At 38.9% G+C, this 27320-nt stretch overlaps 2 protein-coding genes across 3 annotated transcripts; one reads left to right on the forward strand and one right to left on the reverse strand.

Moving 5' to 3' along the window:
- Nucleotides 1-971: 971 nt before the first annotated feature.
- On the reverse strand, nt 972-7662 carry MED18 (mediator complex subunit 18). The gene is made up of 7 exons (XM_045739191.2): nt 7515-7662; nt 7122-7231; nt 6384-6509; nt 5617-5727; nt 5410-5495; nt 4687-4764; nt 972-1356 (listed from the first exon to the last, which is right to left on the reverse strand). Exons 2-7 carry the CDS (start codon nt 7216-7218, stop codon nt 1174-1176), a joined length of 681 nt encoding a protein of 226 aa, XP_045595147.1. The 5' UTR covers nt 7219-7231; nt 7515-7662; the 3' UTR covers nt 972-1173.
- A 385-nt stretch (nt 7663-8047) lies between these two features.
- Nprl3 (GATOR complex protein Nprl3) lies at nt 8048-27099 on the forward strand. Of its 2 annotated transcripts, XM_045739188.2 has the most exons (13): nt 8048-8241; nt 9982-10041; nt 10245-10354; nt 10531-10713; nt 13427-13561; nt 14556-14650; nt 16360-16468; nt 16956-17159; nt 19869-19966; nt 20287-20416; nt 21174-21516; nt 21711-21870; nt 25799-27099. In XM_045739188.2, exons 1-13 carry the CDS (start codon nt 8130-8132, stop codon nt 25959-25961), a joined length of 1902 nt encoding a protein of 633 aa, XP_045595144.1. In that variant the 5' UTR covers nt 8048-8129; the 3' UTR covers nt 25962-27099. The 2 variants fall into 2 exon arrangements, with proteins under 2 accessions (XP_045595144.1, XP_045595145.1); XM_045739189.2 differs by lacking the exon at nt 9982-10041 and having other exon boundaries at nt 8049-8241.
- The last annotated feature ends 221 nt before the right edge of the window (nt 27100-27320 follow it).

Raw genomic sequence — 27320 nt, forward strand, 5'->3', positions numbered from 1 at the left:
CCGAGTACTGTACTACAAATACAAATAATCACCAACAGAACCTAAACACACAATCTAACCTAACCAATACCTAAATATGTTCAGTATGCTAATATATAACACTATTAATTTATGAGAAAATTCCTATTTTGAATAAACAGCATGTTAAAATTGATAAATGTGTCTTTGAGGTCAACTGCTGGATGAAATGGACTTGATCTGAGAACGGGTTTATTTGTTAACAGAGTTGGGAAGAGTTCTTTCGGCAGGTTTTGAGGCTTCAGTCTCTTTTGAATCCAGCAGTACTGTAGTTTGTTTTGACTCGCTGACATCCTGGCTGCCTTCCATGGTGGTGGTCACTCCTTGCTCCTCTGTGAGGGGGGGCTTGGTTCTGGTCCCTGGTAGGCCTCTAGAACTCTATGGCAAATGTGACCCAGTAAATAGTAGCCATGTCAGCAATGTAGCTTCATGGAGCCACTGGAGCTCACCCAAAAATTGGTGTTTCATTACATTCAACACTGGTTTTTTTTACCTTAGGTAATTACCTCCAGCATGCTCATACACCTCCAATGTGCTCTTGCTCTCTCTCTCTCTCGCTCTCTCTTTCTCTCTCTCTCTTTCTTTCTCTCTCTCTCTCTCTTTCGCACAGTTGTGTTGTAACAGTTGATTGATTGCATTTTTATTATTTAGGCATATACAGTATAACTATTTTTATTACAAAGGTAAATTTAGGAGGGAAATATATCCTAGTGGCATTTTTGGCTGATTAACACTGGTCTGACATCATCCACTGATGACAATTTACATTAAAGCAACCATAAAGGCCCAATATTTGAGGTTCTTTATGGCAGATTACATAACCAACAACTGCAATAATTTATTTGAGCTTGTGCTTTATTAATGTCTTAACAATGCACCATTCAGAACAGAGAACCATAATGAAGCCAATCCTTCAACCATATAATTATTTTAAGGGATAAATAATCGAACAATAATTTGCAAAAGTTTATTAACAATAAATCCAATGTTCATATCCCCCTTTAATTTTATTATTTGGCTACACATCTCAGTGTTTTTCTTAACAAAAAAATAAAATAGGTGTTCATAAACTGTAACACAATTCTTACCAATACATACAGTTCAGTTCATATATAAAGTAGTCATCTTCACTTATTACAGTGGCCCGAAAGCCTTTTATGGTGGCCCAAGTCTTCGATAATCCAATCTCTCTAGTTGTACAAGTGGCTTAAGTTGGTCAGCCAAGGCTCGCAATTCATCAGCAACTGACATGTCTGTCTTGGTGGTAAGTACACTTAATTCTACCAAGTGTGACATTGTCATCGGTTCAAGGTTATCTTTTGTCATTCCAGTGCCAATCTGTAAGAAAATAGTGTACAGTATTATTTTTGTTTCTATAGAAATAAACATGTTCAATATTAGCAAGTAAATAGACTGCTTTCCTGGGACTGAAGGAAGATTTTAGAGCAGGGAAGGGGGAGGGAAAAATAACCAAGCATTGACTGTAATGAAATGCATTTTTCTGGGGGGGGGGCCAGTAGCTCCATGAGCATATATGCCGGTACCACCAAGCCTTAGATAATCACACCAGGTAATTAATAATGGGTCTCATTGTAACACCCATTATTAATTTCTAAATGTCAAAACCAGAATCTGGTTCACTCTACATTTCAAGGAGAGCTTGAGGATCAGAGATACACTCTAAACCAAGAAAAATGCAACACACATAAGCAAAATAAAGCAAGAGAGTCCTTGAAAGAAACCGAGTATCCCAAAGCAAACGATTGCCACTGGGTAAATACCTTAACTATGACATGCACGACAACCACCAGATTTCAGTCCAGGTTACCCAGAGTCTAAAGCAGCCTGCAACTCAGAGAAAATCAGGAAACAGAGCAGGGAGGGGGAGCTACTGAAGGCACACCAGAGACTTTTCAGTAGCTCCTCAAGCTTACTCATGATGAAACCATAGTAGAGGAGTCTGGCTGTTCTGGGAAGGAAAAGGTTTAGTAAAAACAGACTGGGCTTATGCATGGGAGAAGAACAGCTAGAGAAAAGGGCCTTGGAGGGAAGAATGTCAGCTGCATACCAAGTGTCAAGGCTGAGGGACATCCAATAAATAATGCTATGTCAACATCCTGTTGGATTACCAGAAGCTCAAGCTCAGAGTATTAGCCATTTATACATTGGCAAAGAAAGCCATAAAGAAAAACATTCTCAAATCATGAGAGCAAGAATACACAGCCAGCTGGCTGAACCAAACCACCTATAAAAGCCAGGATGTGCAGCAAGGAACATACGATATAAAGTCGACAAAGAAGGCCTTGACCCCTCTACATCATGAGAAGTCCACAAATAACTCCACAAAACATTCACATAACAGAGCATATGATACACCCCATAGCTAAATAAGTCAAGCATTATTGACCAAAGAACTACACAAGAAGCAGAAGTCTCATTCTTAGCTAAAAATGATGGAGAATGCTGTAGACAAACAAAATGAACCCCCTGGCCAAAAAAAAAAAAACCATGCTCCTGGCAAAGAACATTAAGCTCCCAATCCTGACACATGGAAGAAAGTGCCTGGAGAAAGTCACCTTATAAAAGGAATCCTGAACTGAAGGGGAAAAGCTCAAAAGTGAGGAGGGGACAAGAATTCCATTACATGATCCAAAGATTGCTGCAGAAGAATTAGAGCCAATTATCTTATCTTGAGATCTTATTTTTATATTTTTGATATCTTATTTTGAGATGATTTAAGTGTCCTAACCAGAGAAAACAAAAACAGCACTGGATGAAACAAAATGCTGCTTTTTGGTTGGGCCTCAGTGGCTTCCCATAGCTACTTCACCGAGTTTGCTATACACATGAATCACATCAGCCTTAGGAGTTCTTAATGGCCAACTTGAGACCGGGGGCCAGATTCATGAAGCAGTTACACAAGTACTTACGAATGTGTACATCTTTCCTAAATATTTGACGGCTTTAGTTACATTTATTAAATAGTTTACAAGCATGAAAACTTCCCAATCAACTGTTTTTATTGTTATAAACAGCCTCTTGGTGCTTTGCAGCTCATTAACTGTTTAATAATTGTAAACAAAGCCGCCAAAGATTGAGAAAAGATGTACAAGTTCGTAAGTGCTTGCATAACTGCTTCGTGAATCTGGCCCCAGAGCCAGAACCTGACCCCCCTCCCTCACTGAAGTTCAGCAAGCAGGGGGGATTGATTTCCCTGCCCAAGGAAACATCCATTAAGTGAGCATGGCAAAACTAGCAACTGCATGGGGAAGGGAATTATTAGGGAAAAGTGCCAAGCCATTAGGACTATAGTATAGCACTTAGAAGGGGTCAGGATGAGGATTTGGGATGGGACGGGGAAGAGGATTGGTGCCCAACCACTTAACAGTCAGGAATTGAACACCGACCTGCATGAAGCAAGACTGTCGCTCTACCGTCCTCCTGCAAGGTTTACAGAGATAAAAAGAGACAAAGCAGCAAATGCCTCCACAAACCATTCATCCAGTAGTCAGGTTAAAGTTACAGATAGTCACTGCCAGGTGGCAAGACCACCAATTCCCCTCCCCCCCCCTCCCCCATGTCAACAGAGCTCACTCCAGAGGTGAGAAAATAATCCAACAGTGAACCTGGAAGGGAAAGAGGGATCAGGGACCCACTGAAGCCCAACCAGAAAGATGCATTTCATTGCATTCATTGCTGGTTCATTGCATTCATTGCTGGAGGAGCCAAACCGTGGCTCACTGTATCTAACTAGCCACAGATCATAGGAAGAAAAACAGGACTTACCAGGGAGGAGGAGAGTGAAGACTAAATTCTTGAAGATGAAGGTGGACAAGGTTATTTTGATACAAGGTGGACGAGGGTATTTTGATAAAAGTGTATAGAGGTATTTCAATGGAATGTGTATATAAGGGTATTTCAATGGAATGTGTATAAAGGTATTTCTGTAGAAGAGTGTATAAGGGTATTTCAATGGAAGGTGTATAAGGGTATTTCAATGGAAGGTGTATAAGGGTATTTCAATGGAAGGTGGATATGGGTATTTCAATGGAAGGTGGATATGGGTATATCGATGGAAGATAAACAAGGGTATTTTGAGGGCAGGTGCGTAAGAGTATATACCATTCTTTCAGGCAGTATTGTAGCCGAAAGAATGGCATAAAGCATGGGCATTGACTATTCAAGGCTAGCTCAGGGTGACTGCAAAAGTTTACATTACTGTATATCAAGGCATTATAAGAGTATATTGCTGTCTCTGGGTTATTGAGACTAGCCTCTGCTATAAAGAGGTAAGTGGACAATTTAGTTACATATTTTTTGTATATAATCATCATTTTAAATGTGGACAAATTATTATTATTTTGAACAAATCCACAGGAGCTTTGATGAGGGTTCGAACCTATGCACTGGTTGTTCCCAGGCATGCTCTAGTCGACTGCACCACGACATGGTCAAAAGAATGATCATGTCTTGGGGCAGTCTTCGAACCCTCATTACGGCTCCTGTCAATTTGTTCATTAATATATCACGATAATGGGATTTCTCTGTGCACGATTATTTTGAAAAGTCTGACTGGGACAGGAACAATATGATTCAGATTTTCAAGGACGCACTAAACATTTCATTTTAGTATAGGCCTAAATGCTTAATTTTAATTGTTTGGCTTACCTTATACATTTTGAAAACTGTTACTTTTATTCTTCCTTTCTTCATAATGTATCCTTTCGCAACAAACTCATGATCAAGCTGGAAGCAATTATCAGAATTTTTGTTTAATTACTGTACCTTAGGTTACACATTCCAGCAAAGACTAATGACATATCTACCACTCACATGTCCTCTAGAGCAGGCATGTCAAACTACGGGTCCCTCAAGGACCATATGGGTCACATTTGTGTTGTCGTGAGGGCCACACATGACAAATAATTGCAGTCATTTAATAAAAATTACTATAAATTACTCTAAATAAAAAAATAAATAAAAGTTACAGTACAGTACTGTATCCTTTTTGCAGACTGCAGGTGTGCTTGCAAAGGGCCGCATGTTTGACATGCCTGCTCTACATAACAGACCAAATTTGCCTACTAGACCACCTTTCCAAAATAAATTACGTACTGTATTTATCAGAGAAAAATTTGAATTTTGGATGGTGCCATACTGATCGTCAAATAAAGTACAGTATCGGTAATTTCCAGCAGATAGTATTACTGTATTTGCAATTTAATTTTTGTATTCTTGTACTATTATATCATTTAGTGTAGGTCAGTTTAGGCCAGAGGTGCCAGAAATGTTATTCTGAAACTGTTAATGAGACCATAACTTAATTGAATAGGGTACCACAATATTTCAAAGAAAAACTTGGAAATGTATTCCTGAAAAGTATCTTATTACCTTAGCTCCAAGTTCTTGAAGAAAGTCACACACATTATTACTGACAGGAACATCCAAGCAATTGCGAAGTATTGCTGGATAATCACCTGAAAACACAATCAATAACAAACTAATTAGCCAATTTCTAGCAGTTTAACTACAAATTTGTAGCACATATCAAGCTAAAAATATAAAGTTGTGAAATTTCATCAAAGACATGTACCATACCAATTTCTGGATATCCAATGTAACGAAGTTGAAAAGGCAGCTCCGGATGGTCTACTGCACGCCTCACTCGCAGCATGACACCTTGTGCTGCAGGTCCAGGGGTTGAAGGAGCTGAAAGGCATCAATGTTAAGTTTTAGGCACAAAGTAAAATTTCAAATGATTAACGAAATGCTTCCAAATTCTCAAAACTTTATAGAAATGAACAAGTATGAAGGGCCTCGCGGCTGAGTGGACAGTCCTCGGGGGTCGTAGACCTAAGGCCCTGGGTTCGATTTCCGGACAAGGCAGAAACAAATGTGCAGTTTCTTTCACCCTGATGTCCTGTTCACCTAGCAGTAAATAGGCACCTGGGAGTTACAGCTGCTATAGGCTGCTTCCTGAGGATGTGTATGTTTGTGCATGTGTGTTAGAGAGAAATATATGTACTGTAGTAATATAATAGAGGAAAAATTTATTGGTTAGAAAGGCTGGGTCCAAGGGCAAATAGCTCTAATCTGCAGGCAAAAACAAATAGTAAACACACATATCAAAACCATCAGTAGTTTCAAATCATTATATGACAAAGAGTGCTGGGAAGACGGGATACCACAAGCATAGTAGCTCTCATCCTGTAACTATACTTAGGTAATTACACACACCAAAGACTATTAAAAAATTTTAAATTTTGTCCCAGATCCTAGGAGGAGAGTGATCAGCTTCAAATCAAACATGAAAGATTAAGTTTAAATTATTTTGTGATGTAGATTTTAATCGTAATTTCTCGTACCATTAAAATCCTTAAGAATGTAAACCACTTCATGATCATGAAAGGTTTCTGGAGGTATGTCTGCATTGTCACACAGCCCACGAAGACGGTCGATGACAACAATGAGTGATGTGTCCAACACTGAACCTGTGAGTGAAGACAAATAATGCTATAATTGTATCCAAAATTCTTTCTTAAATAGCAGGTCTGCATATAACAGACAATAGCAAAAAAGGAACCAATGAATATTCACTACTACACCCAAGTATGACCCACTTAAGGCAGCTGTAAAACCAGGACCATTTATGGGCTCACTATCGGCCGTGCTACATGGGCATTTTGTTGCTAGAAACAACAAACAACCAGGACCAGAATCTGGCTCACTGCATGGGTAGGTTATCTTGAGGTTATCTTGGGAGGCATTGTCGATTCTAAACTAAACAGTAAAAATATTTCAAGAATTAACAGTGTGGGTATCATGTAGTTTAAAAAATTTCCTATATCCCACTTACCCTTTTTCATCATGAAGTAGTGAGTCATGATCAATTAGTATTCATAATCCTTAAGTATTCTTTTTTAAATGTCAAACCATATTTTAGATAAAAAGGATTGTTCAAATTAGCCAGTTTAATACTCCATATAATTACAGTATATTAATCACAAATTGCCATATACAGTATATAAATGTTAGCCTATTAACAAGGGATACAACTGAAAAAAAAAAAATTAAAAATTTATAATAAAATAGTGAAAACTTACCCTGGAGTAGAAACTCTTGATCAGGAACTATCTGATTCTTCAGAGCTGACTCAATAGTTTCCCCAACATGGGGGACACTTACAGGTAATGCCATCATCAATTATAACAATCTGAAATAAATAATTTGTTAATATAAATATATTTATTACTGTATCTAAATCTGCACATTGCAGAACTCTAACCTTACGTAATAAGCAACCTAATATCTAATGGTAAGATACAAATATACCAATGCCTAATAACTAACCTCACCAATGATATGGACCAATAGGAGCTGCCTCGTATGGGCCAATAGGCCTTCTGCAGTTATCTTTCATCTTATGTTCTTATAAAATACCTAACTTCAAGATCAATAACTTCGAAGGTGAACCCTAAGACCTTCTTGTAGTTTACCTAAAGAGTCCTAACTGCAGTCCTTCCTGTTTGTAGGAATATTCTCAAGTAATGGAGCTTCTGCTTGTTGTTGTTGGTATGAAGGGCGCCGATGACCGAGGCAGCTTCTAGCCAGTGTTTGTACACAAGACAAGTTCGTGGTCTGAGAATCCGGATTATCAGTTATTACGACTCGTCAAAAACGGAGATTTTGTATATAAACAATTATATTATTAATAATATTGAATTTATTCAAAATATTACAGAGAATCAGATTAAAAAAATTCATAGGAAGAATATTTATTTTTTATAAAATCATTAAAATTATTATTATTATTTATTATCTTAATACAGTTGGTTTCGTTTTCGACTCGGTGATCTCGGGCTCATTGAAATAATAATAATAATAATTAATATTATTATTATTATTATTATTATTATTATTATTATTATTATTATTATTATTATTATTATTAATTATTATTTATCGTAGTAAAGTTGGTTTCATTCTCGATTTACAATCGGGAATCCCGGGCTCGATTTCCGGGTGAGACAGAAATAATTGAGCACGTTTTCCTTTCACGTAAAGCTGGTGCTGTAGGTGCCCCTAGCCCCTGGACAATAACAACACCTGCCATGGATGTCAACCCGCTGTGTATTATATTGGTTAAGAATGGCAGTAGGGGAGACAGGTTGCTTTTTCGATACCCGTATTCTGTTGACACCACACTGGAGACTAAAGCCAAGAGTAAGTTGCATGATTTGGTACATTGGTTGGTAGCTGAGTGGAATATTCGGCCAGCACGCGGAAATCTCTGCGCTTAGTTCAACATAAGAACAAAGGTAACTGCAGAACGCCTATTGGCCCATACGAGGCAGCTCGTACTTAAAACCACCCAATCCCACTCATATACATGTCCAACCCACGCTTGAAACAATCGAGGGACCCCACCTCCACCACGTTACGCTGTAATTGGTTCCACAAATCAACAACCCTGTTACCAAACCAGTATTTACCCACGTCTTTCCTAAAACTAAACTTATCCAATTTATACCCATTGTTTCGTGTTCTGTCTTGTGTTGATACTTTTAATACCCTAAAACATGCCTCCCTCAATAATAATTGTGTATTTATTATATATAATGGCTCAGATTACAGATGCTACTTAGTTGATAGAGTATTTTTATATATTATAAAGCCATCAATTTCATGCAACGTTGCTGGCATAGCTAAGATTATGAGTTAATGGTTTTTATTTGTTTTTGGTAATAATGCTGTATGAAAAGCTGATATAAGTAAATGATAAATAGTTTATATTTTTTTTTAAGTGATGCTTATTGATAATTGTCAGACTACTTTAATTTGATTCTTAAGTATTTAGAAATACAGTACTGTACAGTAGATATAATAATACTACAGATAGAGTTGTAGCAACTTTATTTAGAAGTAATATACTTGCTCTATATGCAGACAGTAATATACTTGCTCTATATGCAGACAGTAATATACTTGCTCTATATGCAGACAGTAATATACTTGCTCTATATGCAGACAGTAATATACTTGCTCTATGCTATCATTAGTTCAGTGCAAGCAATTACATGTTCCTGTTAAATCCTCATAACCTATCTCAAAGAGTTCCACATTCCTAGAAGTTCTACATTAATCCTACATCCACTAATTACAGTAAATATCTCTTCCCAACCTGCTAGGTATTGGTCAGTTTGGCCAAGTTGAGGAGATGCTTGTAATATAAAGCACTGTATGCAGATTGGAGTCAGTCTGAACTCATATAGTGGTTCGTTATGGACACGAGAGGTACCGCACATCTTCAACACCCATTGTCATTCACCAGCAAGGATGTAATACTACCTATACCCTTGACCATTCACTGCAAAGTTGAATGAGGCTAGCCCCAAACATCTGGCCTCTTAACTTTGCACTAGGGATTCGAGCTAATAGAGTTAACCATTTGTTTTGAATGAATCGTTTGCAAAGTCGTTTGGCTATTTTGATGCTTCGTTTTCTGTGAACGAACCTTGCAGGGGTTGTCTGTATTGCTTTATTGCTTTCCCAGTGTGGGTGATCACAACAATCTCCAGCTCTGCACTTCTGTAAAGGGATGTCAGGTTCTAGCTCTGGTTCCCAGTAAGCCAAATGGGACTCCTATGAATTATGTGACTCGGTAGTGGGAAACCATCTCAGCCAGCGAGACAGTGTCAGGGAGGCACTGAGGATTCTAACAGAAAAAGTTGTTTCATTACATTCAATGCTAGTTTTTTTAATATGAAAATTTATTCAAAGCTTTTATTTTGATTTGGAAGTTTTTGTTTAAGTTTCAGTCAGGATATCTGAGTAAATTAATAAATGTATTATAGGTAGAGTATGTTTTAAGCAATTGCATACTCATTATGCAATTGATAATGAGTATGCAGTATATTGAAAGAATGAATATGTTGTGTTGAAATTTTTTTTCCATGATTACAGCGGTGCTTTTTAGAGATGCAGCTTCTGTAGCCATTGTTAATCTTATCGACCATCATGAAGGTCAGTTTACATGCCATACCTTGTTGAAACAAGGTAATTTAATTTTAAGACACTAATTTTAACATTCTAAAACTTGACAAATATTTAAATACTAATAATCAGCAAATTGTCAAATCATATTAGAAAAGTTAAGGAATGGATGTACTGTATGTACATGCTTTTTGGTAATGATTGTACTCGTAATAGCTTTTTTATCTTTACAGATAAAAGACCTAACCCTTATTCTCTGATTAATGAGGGGAACAAACTTACATCACTGGTGGCCCACACATCAAACATTTCCAATGGAAAACTTGTTGGTTTTAGTGATAAGGTATGTGTGTATTAATTTTAAATGAATTTTTATAGATGTACTAGTAGCTATTAAGTTCCCTCATGTGCTGTATTTACTTCATATTGCAGTGCAGTATAATATCATCCTTGAATAGTAAATTGTATTAATGATAGCACTCTCTGAATGTTACTTAATTCATGTCTTTCCTTCTCTAGGTAATGTCAAATCTTTTTGCCGTGAAGAGTGAACTTTGTGATAGTAAATTTGAATTAAAAGTTAACGATGTGAGATTTGTTGGTCACCCTGTTCGTCTTGATCCCTCTACGACACACTCCCAGCCACATGACAAGAGAAAATCCTCTACAATCATTCTTTTCAACATAGTCTTTGCGTTGAAGGTGAATATAATCTCCAATGATTACAGTTATTTTTCTTTAATTTCTGCATTAGTGACTCTAAAATTTAAATGGAACTTTAATTAAAAGCCTTTACCTCTCGTTTTGAACATTTATAAAAATGTTTATATGAGCTGTGGATTGCCAGATACTATATTCATAAAGTACTGAGAATTAGGTTCTGTAAATGCAATATGCGCAGATGAATATAACTTGCCTGCAACCGTCAGTTCCAAAGGATTTGCAGTACCATATTGTGCTTTTCATGTTACTGTAAACAAGTTACATTGTTTTGACTGGATGCACACTCAACTCTTCTTTTATTACTTTCATAATGCCTTAAATAATGCCTGATTTGTCTCACAATACATACTTTCATTATACAAAGGATAACACCCAATTCAATGTAAGGTACTATACTTTGATTAGTCTGAGTTTCTGGGGAAGCCCCTAATGGCTCCTTGAAGCTATCTTGCTGAGACTGCTTCAGCTAATGGGTCACATCAGTTGCGGAGGTTTTGTTGGGCGTACAGGGGACCAGACCAGACCTCCCCTTCCCCCCTCACAGAGGCGTTATTGATAATTCGCCACTCCACCTGGAAAACATCCAGAAAGTCAGTAAAGCTTTACACACAATTGGATGGGTCACTAGAAACGATGTTCTAGAACAGCCAAACAATTCTGCAAATAATTCGCACAGAACAGAGGGTTCACTCAAAACTAGCTTGAAACATTAGTACTGATCGGCACCATGAGGCAGCCTGGCCCCTGCTCTCAGCCTAGTCTCCTGGTCAGTTCTGGTGCCGATGTTATGGTGGCAACTGGTACCTGTAGTTCTCTGGTCTGCCAGTTATGGGCACGTTCTTCTACTTCAAGCTAAGTGTTAGCCGTCTTTAGACTTCGTTCATCCATCATGCAGCATTAGCATGCTGATGTGCTCCCTTTTTTAGTATTAGCTTTGTGTGCTGGTTTTGTCTCTGGCTTGTTGTGTGAGCTTTGCTTTTGTTGCACTTTGGGCTGCATGTGCTCAGGGTTTTCTTCCTGGGTGGCCACTAGCACTGCCCTTGCACAGAGTTATCTTCTCTGGTGTGTTGGGGAGTTCGTCCCTGAGAGGTCAGGTAACCCATTTGGAGAGCCTTGCCTTGGGCTTTTCAGGAGTCTTTAAGTCTTGTGTATTGGCCCTTAGCTGGAGGCTTTCTGTCAGTTGTGCTAGGATGTACTGAGGTTTACAGGTTTGTTTATACAGTGCACCATGGTTGCCATTCTATAGCCTGGTTGTTTTGGCTGTGTTTAGTGATGTTCTTCCAGCGAGTGTCCCAATGCCTGGGGTTCCTGCTTGGTTAGCAGCCTTCAGGCCTTGGTAATCTCCTCACAGGTGTCTGACATGGCCCATCATGGATCAGCCCATTGAGCCCATTAGGTACGAGCTTGATGGGTGTTCGTTTTTCTTACCTGACGATAATCATTATTTCTGCCTCTGCTAAGCTGCCTACAGGTTTTATAACACCTTCGATCCTGAGTCCTGTAAGATTTTTCTTGCTGGGTCTCTGCCCCTACTAATTCGGATTTTGTTTTTTTTTGTTTTTTGTCAGGCAGCTTTCGCTTTGTAAGCTAGGTTTATTCGAGTTCAGCATTTGTGGTATATTGATCATCTGGATGCCCCAGAGTTGGCCCCTATGGATTTAGGACCCAGAATTGGAGGTGTTGGTGACCTCCACTTGGACTATGTCTGCACCTCCTCTTCCCTCCCTTGTGGGTGTGGTTTGCCCAGCTTCTGGTTTTCATCCCCTTTCTTCCAGCTCCAAAGTATCTGAGGGTTTTGAAGTCAGGTCAGGGGTTTAACTCAGTCTTCTCCTGGGGGGGGGGGGGGGGAGTTCAATCCTCTTCGATGGTGGAAGCAGTTGAGCCTTCTGGTCCCACTGGGGTTTCAGGGCATTTGCCTTTGCACTGCCTCCCCACTCCAGACCTTCTCATTGTGAGGGCTTCTTTCTGTCACAGGTATTAGCCGAGGACTATGGCTCTGCCAGTGTCTCTTTGTGGCAGGATTTTGAGGTTGAAAGGGAGCCTCAGGAGAGTCCTTGGGTACCCTTCGACCCTTTTTATACTTTGTGTCCTCTTCGGAGGGTCTTTTGCTCCAGGAGAAGATTCAGGGAAAGAATTTCCATCTCTATGTATGAGTGTGATCACTTGGCTGCATCTTCTCAAGTTTGATTCCAGGTCCTGTTCAGTGCCTCTGAGTCGTCCTATTTCTGGAGGGGCTTCATCTTCCCGTGTTTCACCTTCATTGGCTCATATAGACTAGTTTCAGTAATTCCTGCAAAAGCACACTTCATTTTGATGATGAACCTGGCCGCTCTCTTGACTATGGGTTTGTCTCAAATTATTGGCTGCATTGTATAGTTTCAGGCTCATCCTTGCTGGCTTGACAACCTCTCACTTTTCTTAGGGGCTTGGCTAGGGTACTGTCAGACTCACATGCTTGCTTGGCAAGAGAAGAGTACCATCTTTCAAATATTCTTGGGTGGCTGTATTCAAGAATAAAATCATAATTATATATATGGTATAAAATCACAATTAATTTTAAATTTAGATACAGAGCACAACAGAAGAAAAGAAATCTTTTCTGTTTGAGCAATACTCTAGTTCACTGTTGTGGTTTTCAAGAATAGTATTTTTTTCATATAATCTGATATAACTATTCCATCCTCATTTTCAGGCAACACTGAACCATGATGTTGTGAATTGTTACCATGACCTAAGCATGAGACTTGGTTTGGCCCTGCGGCATGAGGAGTACCGCTGCCAGTTTCTCTCGTCTGAAGCCAAGATCATGCTTGCAGCTCATGATGAGGTAGTACAAATAGTTTATTTGAAATTATTACCAATACTGTATTTATATAATAAGTGTTTGTTAAAACCAAAAAGGATATTGTGTTACTCAAGGCTGGAAAACAATACCATGTCGCTTCACTCGGGTGGTTTCTGGTACCATCTGTGATTTTGATGCCATTTGGCACACGTATGGATCTCGGCGAGAGAAATTGAATGACTTACCTTGCATCTGTAGCTAAAACGGTTCCAGAGATAAGCACCTCGAATTTTGCCAAACAGGTCAGTTTTCCTAGATCATGCCTTATTTCACGAGGCTGTACCTCAGCTCCCATGGCACATACATAGTTCACTCATATGCCATTTTAAGTTTATCCATTTTATAATTTATAATGTTTAAGCTCACTTATCCAGAGTGTAAGGGAAGTACCCCACACCGGATAAACTAGATATCCGGATAAGCCGAATTCTTACAGGGTAATTCTAAAAATTACCGTATTCAATTTTTTTTAACTCGACCAATATAATGTGAAATTCTGCACACACTATAAATAAAAAATATAACTTAAAGAGGAAATTAAAGCTTACCTTATTATAGTTTGTCTTCGTGTTTGATACTGTAGATCTTGAAATGTGTAATCCTTGAACATTTATGTAACCTAATCTCTGGTTATCCGAATTTCTGTCCGGATATAGTGAAGTTTTGCCAGAACGTTATCTGAACTTGATTTCAATGCTATGCCTATCTGCTATATCCGGCCAAACCTCCAGTTATCCAGAATACTATCCGGATAACTGGATATTGTAAAGTTTTACAAGAAAATTAACCAGATGTGATTTTGGCTGGATAACCCAGTTGTCCAGTTTACCGGAATCCGGATAAGCGAGCTCATACAGTATTGTATATTACACATCATTTGTTTATGGATATCATATGTTAGTGAAGTTAAATTAAATTTCAGAAACAAATAGAAGGAATGTTCTTGTTGGTATTTTGACAATTTATTGTTCTGCAGGCATCCCAGCTACCAGAAGATGGCCAGGTTTCTCCATTTCAGTTAATCTTGAACCGAAGCCTCCTTGCTCGACATCTCAGACAAGCTTATGAAGAGTGAGTGTCAGCAGTCTGCGACATCAGTAAGATTCTGATTGTATTGATATCATGGTTCCCTGTTTCAGTACCTTATCTGCTCTGGCAGATGTTTTTGGCTGGATCTTTATTATGGACATTTTACATTTAATTTATTCTTGAGAGTATTCATTCACTTTGTTTGGGGAAGTAACCATGTATGGGTTGGGTGTCTTAATTTTCAGCCCCGTTATTGTGACTTGCTGTCTGTATTAAATTTTATGTCAAGGAGATTTACCATTTGTTTGAAAGAAAAGGGATTTTATTTACATTTTGGTGACTAACCATTTATTAGCCATAACCAGTAGGAATACCTTGTAGTTTTCACAGGGTTTTGACAGTTCCATGCACCCACTGGAGAGGGCTTTTACATATTGGCTCGAATTCTTTAACACTTATGTTATGGTGATGTCAGGAAGCTCCCTGTTGCAATGGGCAATGCAGTTTACAGTTTCAGTATTTACAAGCATCAGTGAGACCTTAGTTAACATCAGGAAAATTATTGAACATAGCTGCACTTAAATTTCTATGCAAATGCCCTGATATCAGGAGATACTCCCAGCATTCTAATTTGTAAATGATACCCTAGGAAGTAGTGCACAAGAGACATTTACAGAATATGTATTTTTCTGGGAGGGTGCCTATGCAGGCTCCCTGTTACTGCAACAGGGATAGCTCTACCTAATTTCATCCACACCAGGCACTTGTGAGTCATTGTAAGCCTACTTGGGACCAGTGGCCAAAACCTGCCCTCTAAAGAGGTGCAGTAAGCTGAGGATACATGGTTATTTGGGCCAAAGAAAAGACCACCAGAAAGGTAGAACGAGACAATACAGACAAGAATAAGGGAAACAACACGGAAAATTAGTTATGCTAGTTACAGGTGCATGCCACCAGGTGGCTACACACCTAGCTACTCGATGCCCACAACTCGCACATCAGTCATTTAGCCTGGTGCGACATATCAACATGTCACTCTTACAATCCTCATTATTCAGATAAGTGACAGCCTTCCTTGGACACTGTCCTGTAGGACCCATTTGCTTGTGAACTAGTTCTATATTTTCGTACTTGCTTCATGTGCATTTTTTTATAAGCCTTGCTTCTTGTGTGGGCTTTTGATTAACCGTTCATCTCAAGGGTGCATACATCTAGAGATGACGTCTCTAGGTGCTTGCTGGTGTCGCCTCTGCCCAGTCAGGGTTTCCTTCCCTGTTAAGTTCTTGAGCATTTTCCTGAGAGTGGCAATGTTATGAACAAGTGAAAACACTAATCCATAAATGTCGAAAATTGTGTTGCATAGCCAGGGGTTTGGATAGCCATTATGGTTCTAAATAACTTATTAAAATGTGTATTATAATGGGTTATGAGAAAGAAGTACAATAAAAGTTGATTTAGTTGATGCTATTTATGTTAACATAATGTCATATACTCTAGCAATTAAAAATTATAGTATAATTGTTCATGGTTCTTGGTTAATATCATTACATCCATATAGATGTGTTATAACCATATTAACAGCATTCGTATAAAATCCGGCCAATAATGGCCAAAATCGGTAAATTACGATAACCACATTGGCCCGGGGATCAACTTATGATGATAACTGACCTTTGAGGGTTATTGGTATAGTGTAAAGGGAATGTACAATAATGCTTGATCCACAATTTAAAACTTTTGTTGTCCATCAGGTTGTGTGGGTCAGGTATTGTTCAGCTTCGACTCAACAAATGGATAGAAGTTAGCTTTTGTTTACCTCAGAAGGTTCATCACAGTTTAGCCAATGGACGGCCAGTTGATGTAAGTTTTATTAGTAAAATATTCTTCATTTAATTCTTAGTGACCATAAAATATTTTTACGATGCATTTTGAAAATCAGATTAAAATAAATGTGTTTACTGTACAGATACTTCTATATTTGCTCCTTGTAAGTGTAAATGTAACCGATGAAAATTATTATTTGGATAATCCTATGCGTTATTTCAACTGAGATTTGATGATATATGACAATGAATTTATTTTCAAAGTGAAGTATTACTTATGACCTTTATATGTTATATGTATTGTTAGCATTATAGGATACTACACAAGCCACATCACTTTCTCTTGAGGAATGTTAGATGCTGCTGTCAAATATTTCCGCATATAGCGTGTTAATAGCTTGTAACCTGAATACAAAATATACCTCACCCTGTAACTTGTGCAGCAACCCGAGTTGCCTGCATCTGTAAGCACGCAATTTATTGTAACTCTTACCCTATACTGTATCTTGTTTTGTTGTTTACAGTGTGAAGGGTTGTTGAGAGGCCTGCAAACCTTGAAGCCTTATCACACATTGCTCCTGTTGGTGGAGCGCTCAGAACTTTTACACACCCTCTCACCGGATGCTTCGCAGGCACTCTGGCGACTCCTTCATGTGGAAGAGTCGCATCTCACTCCCTTCTTCACACTAGCTGCTGATGCTGATCTTACTCTAACCCAGGTCTTAATGGTATGTAGTGACTAGGCAAGTAGTAGACAGTTACTCCAACATCAGATGTGATGGATAATGGGGTCAATAATATCTGAAAAAGTGTTTGGAAAGCTGTACTGTACTTTTCACTGAATTTCTTTTGTTAGAAAGTTCTGTGAAAGCTGTTGATTTAAATGATATGCTTTCTAATACATGTATGCTTTAATTTATTTATGCACATATTTTATTATTAGCTGTGACATTAGGCTGCTCTCGTATTTATGATCCCACTGTGCTCTTGGGCATGGCTCATGTATAGTCTGACAGAGGCAACAAGCAGTAGTGTGCTACACAGAATCCTCAAGCATCAATGCAGGTTCATACGTGTGCTGAAGTTTTCATTGGAGCTATGAGTAAATCAAACCTGGAAATGACCGTCAGAGATCAAGTCGTAACGATTAAAACCTTTTCTGTGCCTTGTCGGGCATCACAGGTGACCACCAAACAAGCCTTTTCACAAACTACCACCAGCTGGGTTGCCTGATTAGCCGTATTGACTGCCACACACACGTGGCAGCATCATGACCTCTCCAGAGTTCACTGAGCAGGTCCGGCTCACTGTTGTCCAGTGTTTAGTCTGCAGACTGTGACCAATTTTCAGTTAAGTTAGGATATTTTTATTTTGAAACATTGCTTTTCTGTGTAGTGTTGGCCATGTGTATTTTATCTATGCTCCAGTAGTCATTACAGTATAACTACTGTACTGTATTTTTACAGTAAAGTAGTAACTACTGTACTGTATTTTTACAATAAAATAGTAACTATTGTACGGCACTGTATTTTTACAGTAAAGTAGTAACTACTGTACTGTATATTTGATTCATAAGTGTGGTTACAAGCCTGTATGCCCTTGATTCTTTCCAGTCTCTTCTTGCATTTTAGTGCCAGTGTGTGTGTGCAGTTATGGCTTAGCTCTCTCAACCATACCATTTCTTTATAACCCTGTCTGGCTTTGCTCAAAGTTGCGGGTGTTTATTTCTCACTTGTATGGTGCAGATGGGCACTGTCCTCTTTAACAACCAGGTCTTGCCTTAGCTGAGTAGGTGTACTTCTTATTTGTTTTCTGACCATGAGCATCCCTCGCCTTCATTGGCAGGTGTCCTATTAGAATGTTAAGAATAGCTAAGCACTCTCGCCTTGGCGGCCAGGTCTCTTCCTTAGACTGCCATTGGAGGGCAGTAGACCTGGTGACGGGTTACATGTCTTGTTACACGTCTTGTGCTTCCCGATGTTTGGTGGTTGGGTGAAGCAACACAGTGACTTGTACAACTCGGCTTCATGAAATCTCGGGCTTATGTGGAGTTCTATGTGCATTTTCACTTCTGAACTTTAGTGTTTTTTGGCATGTTCTTTTTTTATCTTGAGGATATCTTGTTGCTGCAACCAGTGCATCTTTCCTTTAGGACAGGTTGGCTCTGCTTGAGTTTGCTGTCCCTATCAGGATTTTGTCTATCAAGAACTGCTCTGGATTAATCTTCCCACAGCTGAACTTCAGGTGGGGCCACCTGAGTGGTTAAAAACTCTGTTCTGCTTTTATGTTGGAATCTTGTCTATTGCAAGTCTTTCCTCTGTTTGGACTGTGGACATGGCATCTGGAGGGAGCCGCATGTGGGTTCCTAAAGCTAATGTCACTGATAGTGTACCATCTACTAGGTCGCATCAGCTGTGGAGTTCTATAGGTCTACTGGAGACCAGAGCCAGAACCTAGCCCCCCCTCAACAGAGGTGCAGGTCTTGGTGACATTTATGTCACCGCTGGGCAAGGCACCCACCCAGAAAATCAGCGAGACAAAAACGAACCACTGCTGGCTTCAAAACGAGACTGCAATCTCGAGAACTGCTGAAAGAATATTTTCAACAATGTAAACAAACGATCAAAATCTCTTGAAATTAGCACAAGCTCGTTCTTCCCCGCCTCCTCCACTCATTTGGGAAAAGGGAGGCAACTCCTAGTCAGCCAGTGTCTCCACCTTCAGGTCTATGGTAGATGTAATCAACCTCCGATGACCTGGAGGGAGGGTGTCATGGAACCACTGGGTCTCCCAGGAATTGGATTTTCAGCAGGAACATATCCCAGAATAGTATATTTCATTCTAATTAATATATTCCATATCCATAAATATAGGTCAGTGTCTGTTACATGATTAATTGCATCACTGGTGTACATTTTAATGCTTTATTAATTTTTATTTTTAAATACTTAAGCCATTCAGTATTGTACAGAGGATCAGGAGCCTGTGTTCAGTGGTTGTGATTCATTTAAGGAGATGTGGGGTCTCAACATGTGTAATATACTATGTGAATGGTGCAATATAGCCAGTAATGCTCTGAACATACAACAACAACCAACCTCTTGTTGTAGCTAATAATGGCTGATAATGCTCTGAACACTGGGTTTTCTGTTCATGTTGATGCCACTAGAGATGGAGGCCCTTGGGTATACAGTATTCAGGTAACTTCTTGATCAGACAGGGTTGACCAAGTACTGTACTGTACTGTGCTGGTTTCTATAATTCACACAAAGCGAGTCGTTATAGTGTGTCTTGTGCTCTTGGTTCAACTAACTAATTTTGCCTTGCAAGATTATGAGGCAGTAATTGTATGTTTGTGTGTATGAGCAACATTTAATTACAAACATATCACTAAGGCAGATATAATAGTGAATTGCACAACACTTTGGTGCTTCCAGCTGGTGGGTCATCTGGTGTACTGGGGCAAGGCCACCATAATATATCCTGTCTGCAGTACCAATGTGTATGCTCTCTCCCCAAATGCTCCAACCATTATGTAAGTATATTGTGTAAGATGCAACAAACTAGAGCAAATACAATGTATATCTTAGAAACATTACATTACATTCAGTGCTAGATTTTGTTCTAAATTAAACATGAAAAGAATCAAAGAATCTGTTTGGAAATACATTTAATGACTTTAACACACCCTAAAATTTCTTAGTGTTGAATTTTCTTTCGTAATTTAATATTAATGAGATTAATACTAATGTTAAAGTTCTGAGAATAAAATGAGACTGTTGGTAGCCATGATTCATATCTCCTTTATAAAACCACAAGTTTACAGTATAGTATTAATTTCTTTCTTACCACTAGAAATAGCCAGCTAGCTGAGAACTTTAGTGAGCAGTTTCCGGGTTCTTCTCTCCACGCTGTTATGGCCGAATTTTCCTTACCTACATCTCTCAGTGACAAATGTCATCCCATAACTTCACCTCATCAGCAGGTAACTAAAAATTACAATCATTACTCTTATACTAATAAAGTTTATTACAATTTTTTTTTCTTTGGGCAGGATGGTGGAATTGAACTAGCATTCTGGGTCACCCCCAGATGCATGCCTTACCCATGGGCCATAATATGATTAAAAGTAACAATACATCCTGGAGCTCACCTGAACCCGCTAGGAATCCTTAGTGAATTCGGGCAGACTCCAAGTTGTGTTACTTTTGGGCATATTGTGGCCTGTGGATGAGATGTGCATCCAGGGTGCCTGACAGCTGAGTGGACAGCACTTTGGATTCGTAGTCCTGAGGTTCCGGGTTCAATCCCCGGTGGAGGCGGAAACAAATAGGCAGAATTTATTTCACCCTTGAAGCCCCTGTTCACCTAGCAGTAAATAGGTACCTGGGAGTTAGACAGCTGCTACGGGTTGCTTCCTAGGGGTGTGTAACAAACAGGAGGCCTAGTCGAGGACTGGGCCGTGGGGACACTAATCCCCGAAATTCTCTCAAGATAGGAAGGATGATCCAGAATGTGGGTTCAATTCAATCCGCCCTGCTCTAAAAGATTTTCTCATTTTCTCATAAATCATGTTAATGTGATTTCATTGTGTAAACTTTATTATAGTCTACCTGAGTAATTACAATTGGAGCATCACTTTTAACAATAGTGTGTGAATTTACAATGCATCATGCATAATTGATTATTTTAGAAAAAAAAGCCATATTAAACCATATTTTTTTAAATTCTACTTCTTTCAGCAAGAACAAGTGCAGCAGATATTGTGGCTCTTGACACATGGGCTACTGCAACAATTACATACTTACGTGTATCTGGCTCCTCCGTCTTATGATGGTGATGGAGGGCGTGCAGGGGGACGAGAGACTGGAGGAGCATGTCAGTTAGGAAGCCATGGGACCAGTTCTCCGGCTAGCACCAGCATCCCAACACCAACTGTCCATGAGCCACCTCCGCTCTCTAGCGAGCCATCATTTCTGGCACCCCATTCTCAGTGTAATAACCATCCGGACATAACTCGTGATGCTCTCCATAATGCAGTGGTGCAGCTTAGTCAACCCGCCTCTGAAAGTGATTTGGGCTCTGGTGAGAATATTATTTGTATTGTCTAATTTATTTTATACAGTAATTTACAATTATTATATTAATACATTTTAATATTTAATGAGAAATCTATATTTTTTAAATGCTCTCTAGTCTTCGGGGATTAAGAACATGTAAAATTCTGTAAAAAATCTCTGCTGATATATTATGTGCTAAATAAATACTCTATTATACAGTATGTAGTGATGAGAGAAGCCCTAGTCCAGGAATAAACCTTAGTACCACACCTGAAGATTCTGTTCATCTTCTGGATGCAGTATTATCTCCTGTTGAGAAAGATATGGTGATGAGGGTGGAAGCAGCACGTAACCCAGAAGATCTCAAACTCTTTGCAAAGTATGTGTTGCCTTTTTTTCTTTTTACAAAGAATTTTTCTAATAATTTTTTTTTAACTGTGTGTACATTTTACATAATCCGCTCTTATTGGGAAGAGGGGCACTTGCCCACAAACAATAGAAAATACATTTTAGAAGGTAAATTAGAAATGTTCAGTTAATCCTTAAACTGCGCATGGCATATATATATACGACAGGAGTAACATGTCCCACCATGTGCATGGCATACATATACAACGTAGGGTGCTGGCCACAATTCAAATAGCCCGCGGCTACACGGGGTTCACATCAGCTTCCTTAGGGCTCTTGTAAACAGATGCCATGTTTAAAAAAAAACGTGGGCAACATTCTCCGGTGTGAGAGCCACAATACTGTGTGAGCAACCAAGGCTGGTGCGTGCAGCATGAGCTAACGGCACTGCTGTTCAGCTTGTGATCACAGCATTGCCTAAAAATCTCAAAATAAATATGTAACTACTATTATTTAGCAATGACAGTATTACAGAAGACCCCTGACTGTGATAAAAATTACCAGGATTGTGATAATAGCAGGAATATTGTGATAAGTAGCGCTGTGTGGGAGAAGTAATGCTGAGGGAGGGAGGGAGGTAACGTCGTCTGCTGAATCTGTGTGGCCACCTGTTGTCTGCACTTGCCATACCAGCTCGGTGGTTCTCTATGGTGAACACAAATGTAGATACAGTACTTATATATAACGTGTGTATTAGTGTAATAACAGCAAAAGGAGTATGTTGGGAGGAGCCATTTGGGTGACAGAGGTGGCATCATCACATTATTGTTGGAGGAGAAATCTTAGTGCATCTGGCCTTAAACCAGTGAGGGAGGCAGCCGCCAGCTGTGTGTGTGTGGCAACATCTCTTAATGCCTGAACCCATCATATCAGCTTAGTTGTACAGTTATGGTGAATAAAACATGTAGTTACTTATATATAACATCTGTATATAGTGGTGAATAAAAGCAAAAACAGTATGGTGGAAGGAGAATGTTGGCTAGTGATGTGTTGTTGAGGGAGGGAGTTGTAGCGAGTGGCTGGCTGGCTGGTGTGGCTGCCACTCCTTGTTGCTTTTTGACTCGCCATACCAACTTAGTGTTCGTTATTGTGAACAAAACATGCAGATGCTTATTACACTATATACACAGGTTATATATAACAGCAAAATTATTTGTTTATTGTTTTATAAATATAATAATTGAATCACTAATACCTGTATACACACCATAATTTTGAGAATAGCAATGGTTCACACATTTTATTATATAAATACACTATATTACACGACACACTGTTGAATAATATGACTGCAAAAAACTAAGAAAAATCAATCAGAGACATTGAAATAATTAGGTAATAATATCCTTGTGGCAACTCCCGCCTGACAGCTCGGGTGGAGCTGACTGCCTTTGACGCTTGCTCTGTCAAAGCCTACATTTTGCTAGACTTTCTCAGCCTATTGTGGCTAAAATATGTCGCCAACAATTTTTGTTTTGTTTTCCCGTGCTCAGGGAACAGAAAAGAACATTTTTAGAAGACAAAAAAATTTTAGATTTTTTCTTGTGCAAGGGGGTGTTAAAGCCTGAAGGACTTCCTAGCAGCTTAAGGGTTAAACAGCCAAGCTTCCTAATTCCTCACACAACAGAAACATGAGATATGATTTTAGGCTCTTCAACTACAGTTCTGCCTTCCTTTCTTTTCTTTTTTCTATTCTTACCTCAAATTTTTTCACAGTATCAGTATCAAGATTCTAGCCATTCAATATCGAGACTCCTAAAAGCTGGTTGTATTTTCCAGCATCACTGCTTTGTTGTAACACTTTCTTTATTGTGCTCCCTCCGTATAATGAATACAGTATCTCTGAACAACAGACCAAATTCACCCACCAGTTCAACCCTCCAAAATGCAAATGTCTATCAAAAAAATAATCAAGATTTTGGAATGAGATGCAATGAAATCCGGATTGTTGGTTCTTCACATAAAGTTATCTCTATCAAATAGTATTTTTCACATATTTGTCTGATTTGCCCATCTTACTGATATTGACAAATCCTGATTGCTGATAATGTTGCTGATATTCAAAGTAATACATATTTGAGAGAGATTTTGTTGAGCATGTACCGGTACTGTACAGTAAAATGCACAAACAACTTTGTTTGTGACTTGTTTTAGGAATTGGCAGATGCAGTTTAATGCTGATAAATGTAAAGTTCTGAGGTTAGGTAATGATGATAGAGTTACAAGATACGAGCTAGATGGTGTTGTGATTGCGAAGTCGGATTGCGAAAGGGATCTGGGAGTTATGATTAGTAAGAATTTAAAACAAAAGGATCAATGCATAAATGTTCGTAATAAGGCAAATCGGACACTTGAATTTATTAATCGCAGCGTTAGTAACAAGACACCTGGTGTGGTTCTCAAGCTATATCTTGCTCTAGTTAGGCCCCATTTAGATTATGCAGTTCAGTTTTGGTCGCCATATTATAGAATGGATATAAATTCACTTGAACGTGTCCAGCGTAGGATGACTAAGTTAATTCCCCAAATTAGAAATCTTTCATATGAAGAAAGATTAACAAAGCTTAAGTTGCATTCACTGGAAAGGCGAAGAGTTAGGGGTGACATGATAGAGGTTTACAAGTGGATGAATGGACATAACCGGGGGGATATTAATAGGGTATTAAAAGTATCAACACAGGACAGAACACGAAACAATGGATATAAATTGGATAAGTTTAGATTTCGGAAAGACTTGGGTAAATACTGGTTCAGTAACAGGGTTGTTGATTTGTGGAACCAATTGCCGCGTAACATTGTGGAGGTGGGGTCCCTCGATTGTTTCAAGCACGGGTTGGACAAGTATATGAGTGGGATTGGGTGGTTATAGAATAGGAGCTGCCTCGTATGGGCCAATAGGCCTTCTGCAGTTACCTTTGTTCTTATGTTCTTATGTTCTTATGAATCTGGACCTAATGAAAAGGCACAAGAACTGACCTGTGTTTTCCTGGTGTGTGAGTGGTCTATCCTCTTGTTATTGAAGCATTTTCACTGGCTTCTCTTCTGATATTATTTGTGTGCATTGAAGCCATGCTGTGTTGCAGGAGTAGTATGGGCACTATTCTTTCCAAATGATCCTTGGAAACTCAAAAATTGCTAAGAATTGCTCTAAACACTCTAATAATCCATTAACCAACCATATCTAATGTTACTAGATGGCAGCCCCTATTGTCTGAACAGGGTAGGGATAGGTAGCCCAGCTTGCCAAAGCAATATTGGGTAAAACAGGAATTAAAGGCATTTTGTTTCACTAAACGCTACAGGTATTTCTAAGCTTTCAGACCTCGGTAGCTCCCCAGGTATTTTCTCCTTGGCACCAATTTATTGTAGATTTAATAGACAGAAAAGGGAAACTTACCTGAGGAAGCTTCAGAATGATGAGACAGACCATAGGCAAAGGTGTTGGAAGATATCTAGCCATTAAACAGTGACCATGAATGACACCTCACTAGCAAGAATGAAGGTGAGGTGCCAACCTCCCTCAGGTAAGGTATGGACTTATCTGGTGTGTTGGAGCCCTGCTTCCCTTACAGGCTATTCACACCCGTGCCACCTCTAGGGTGGCCTAATCTTCATCAATCATCACCTGCTTCCTGGAGGAAGCAAGACAGATGCTGTCCTGCTTGTGCTGGTGCTTGACAGGTGCTTGTTGCTGGTGGGTGGAAAGGAGTCGTGGAAGCCTGGTCCTTATCCAGGCTTTCAGGAATCTTTATGTCCTTAGTGTATCCATGCCACAAGCTCAGGTGAGCTATCGAGTTGTCACCCAGAATGGAGCATTTCATTATATTAAGTGCTTTATTTTTATCTAGTTTTAAAGTATAGGAATATATGAAGAAAAACAATGATTTCATTGTCTTCAGATTGTGTGTGTACTTTCGGGGTCATCACCATCTGGAAGAGATGATGTACAGAGTTAATTTAAGAAGGTCAACGCTTCTTCAACTTATCGACAAATTCCGCCAGGTGCTTATAACTTGTCAACATCCAGATGACTCCATTACATTATCCACCAATACTAAATGAGGATGTGTGTGTGTGAACATAGCTTAAGCCTTCAAAGTTATTGTAAAAACCTATATTTTTTAATATTTAGATTGTTGTAGTCATTTCGACATTTAAAAAGCTATTTTCTGACCTTGTTTTCTTGGTTATGATTATTTATTACTGTCGTGAACAGTACTTGAATGCGGTTATCACTGCTCTGACAACTTACATTTCTTTGTGCAATGTTCTAATAACAGAATCATTTACATTCAGACAAGGCTTTAGAATTACTTTCAGATGAAAATAATACTACTCTGCTGTATGAAGATGCCTTCTATGGTATGATTGTGAATGCTCAAACTAGGCTTTAGTTTTGTACATGCAGTGATCAGTTAAATAGCATTCATTGAATAACATGGTGACTAATTCATTCTTCTGTACATATCCATAAGTTTCTCTTATAAAAGATTTTTTTACAATACCATTATCTTCATTTTGTATTTTCATAGGGCGAGGGATACATCAGCCTAGAGAAAAAGTGGAACAGTATAGAGATAAAAGGTTATAGTTATTAATAAAAGTTCACTAATGCATTCAGTACAGGTATTTTGTTAACTGGAACAAGGTAAACTGAATCTTCCAGAATTTTCTGAGTAAGCTGCCTTGAGCATCATATTCCATCATAATACTTGGAGACGTCAAAAGTAGAATTGTACAAGATCTACATAACATATATCCCTCTTGAGAAAGATGAAAAAAAAGATTTTAGAGAATGCAGATGAATACCAGCAAAGACAGAGGGTTATAGAAATACTCTGGACCCTCGCGCAAACAGAACGTAATCCACCAGAATGCCAGGTGCAATGGAAGCTTTTACTTGCGGTGAAAAATACTATGGATTCATTCATGTACTAACAAGTATGTAATGTAACCAATCACCTTGAAGCACAGACACTGGCTTTCCTAGATAGATTTCTAGATAGAAAACTATCACCTGAGGACCACACAAAGAACATTGAGCGAGGAGCCTACGCTACACTTTCTAACTTCAGAATTGCTTTTAAATACAGTACATGGATGGTGAAATACTAAAAAATTGTTCACGACTTTTGTTAGACCAGAGCCAGAATATGCAGCAGTTGTATGGTGCCCATATCTTAAGAAGCACGTCAACAAACTGGAAAATGTTTGTTCAAAGACATGACATTAGGTGGCTCCCAGAACTGAAGGACAAGAGCTATGAGGAGAGGGTTAGAGGGTTAGGCATTAAATATGCCAAAACTAGAAGATAGAATAAAAAGAGTCGATATGATCACTACGTACAAAATAGTAACAGGAATCGATAAAATTGATAGGGAAGAATTCCTGAGACCTGGAACTTCAAGAACAAGAGGTTAT

Source organism: Procambarus clarkii, chromosome 36, assembly GCF_040958095.1.
Source record: "Procambarus clarkii isolate CNS0578487 chromosome 36, FALCON_Pclarkii_2.0, whole genome shotgun sequence".
Classification (NCBI taxonomy): Eukaryota; Metazoa; Arthropoda; class Malacostraca; order Decapoda; family Cambaridae; genus Procambarus; species Procambarus clarkii.

Excerpts from the sequence above, each read along its gene's own strand:
- MED18 (XM_045739191.2), bottom strand. The coding sequence starts at position 7,218 with ATGATGGCATTACCTGTAAGTGTCCCCCATGTTGGGGAAACTATTGAG. Across the intron at positions 5,728-6,383 it reads CATTCTTAAGGATTTTAATG|CTCCTTCAACCCCTGGACCT; the intron begins GTACGAGAAATT and ends GATGCCTTTCAG. Across the intron at positions 1,357-4,686 it reads CAGTTTTCAAAATGTATAAG|ATTGGCACTGGAATGACAAA; the intron begins GTAAGCCAAACA and ends ATTTTCTTACAG.
- Nprl3 (XM_045739188.2), top strand. The coding sequence starts at position 8,130 with ATGGATGTCAACCCGCTGTGTATTATATTGGTTAAGAATGGCAGTAGG. Across the intron at positions 10,355-10,530 it reads TTGTTGGTTTTAGTGATAAG|GTAATGTCAAATCTTTTTGC; the intron begins GTATGTGTGTAT and ends TTCCTTCTCTAG. Across the intron at positions 17,160-19,868 it reads CTCTAACCCAGGTCTTAATG|CTGGTGGGTCATCTGGTGTA; the intron begins GTATGTAGTGAC and ends TGGTGCTTCCAG.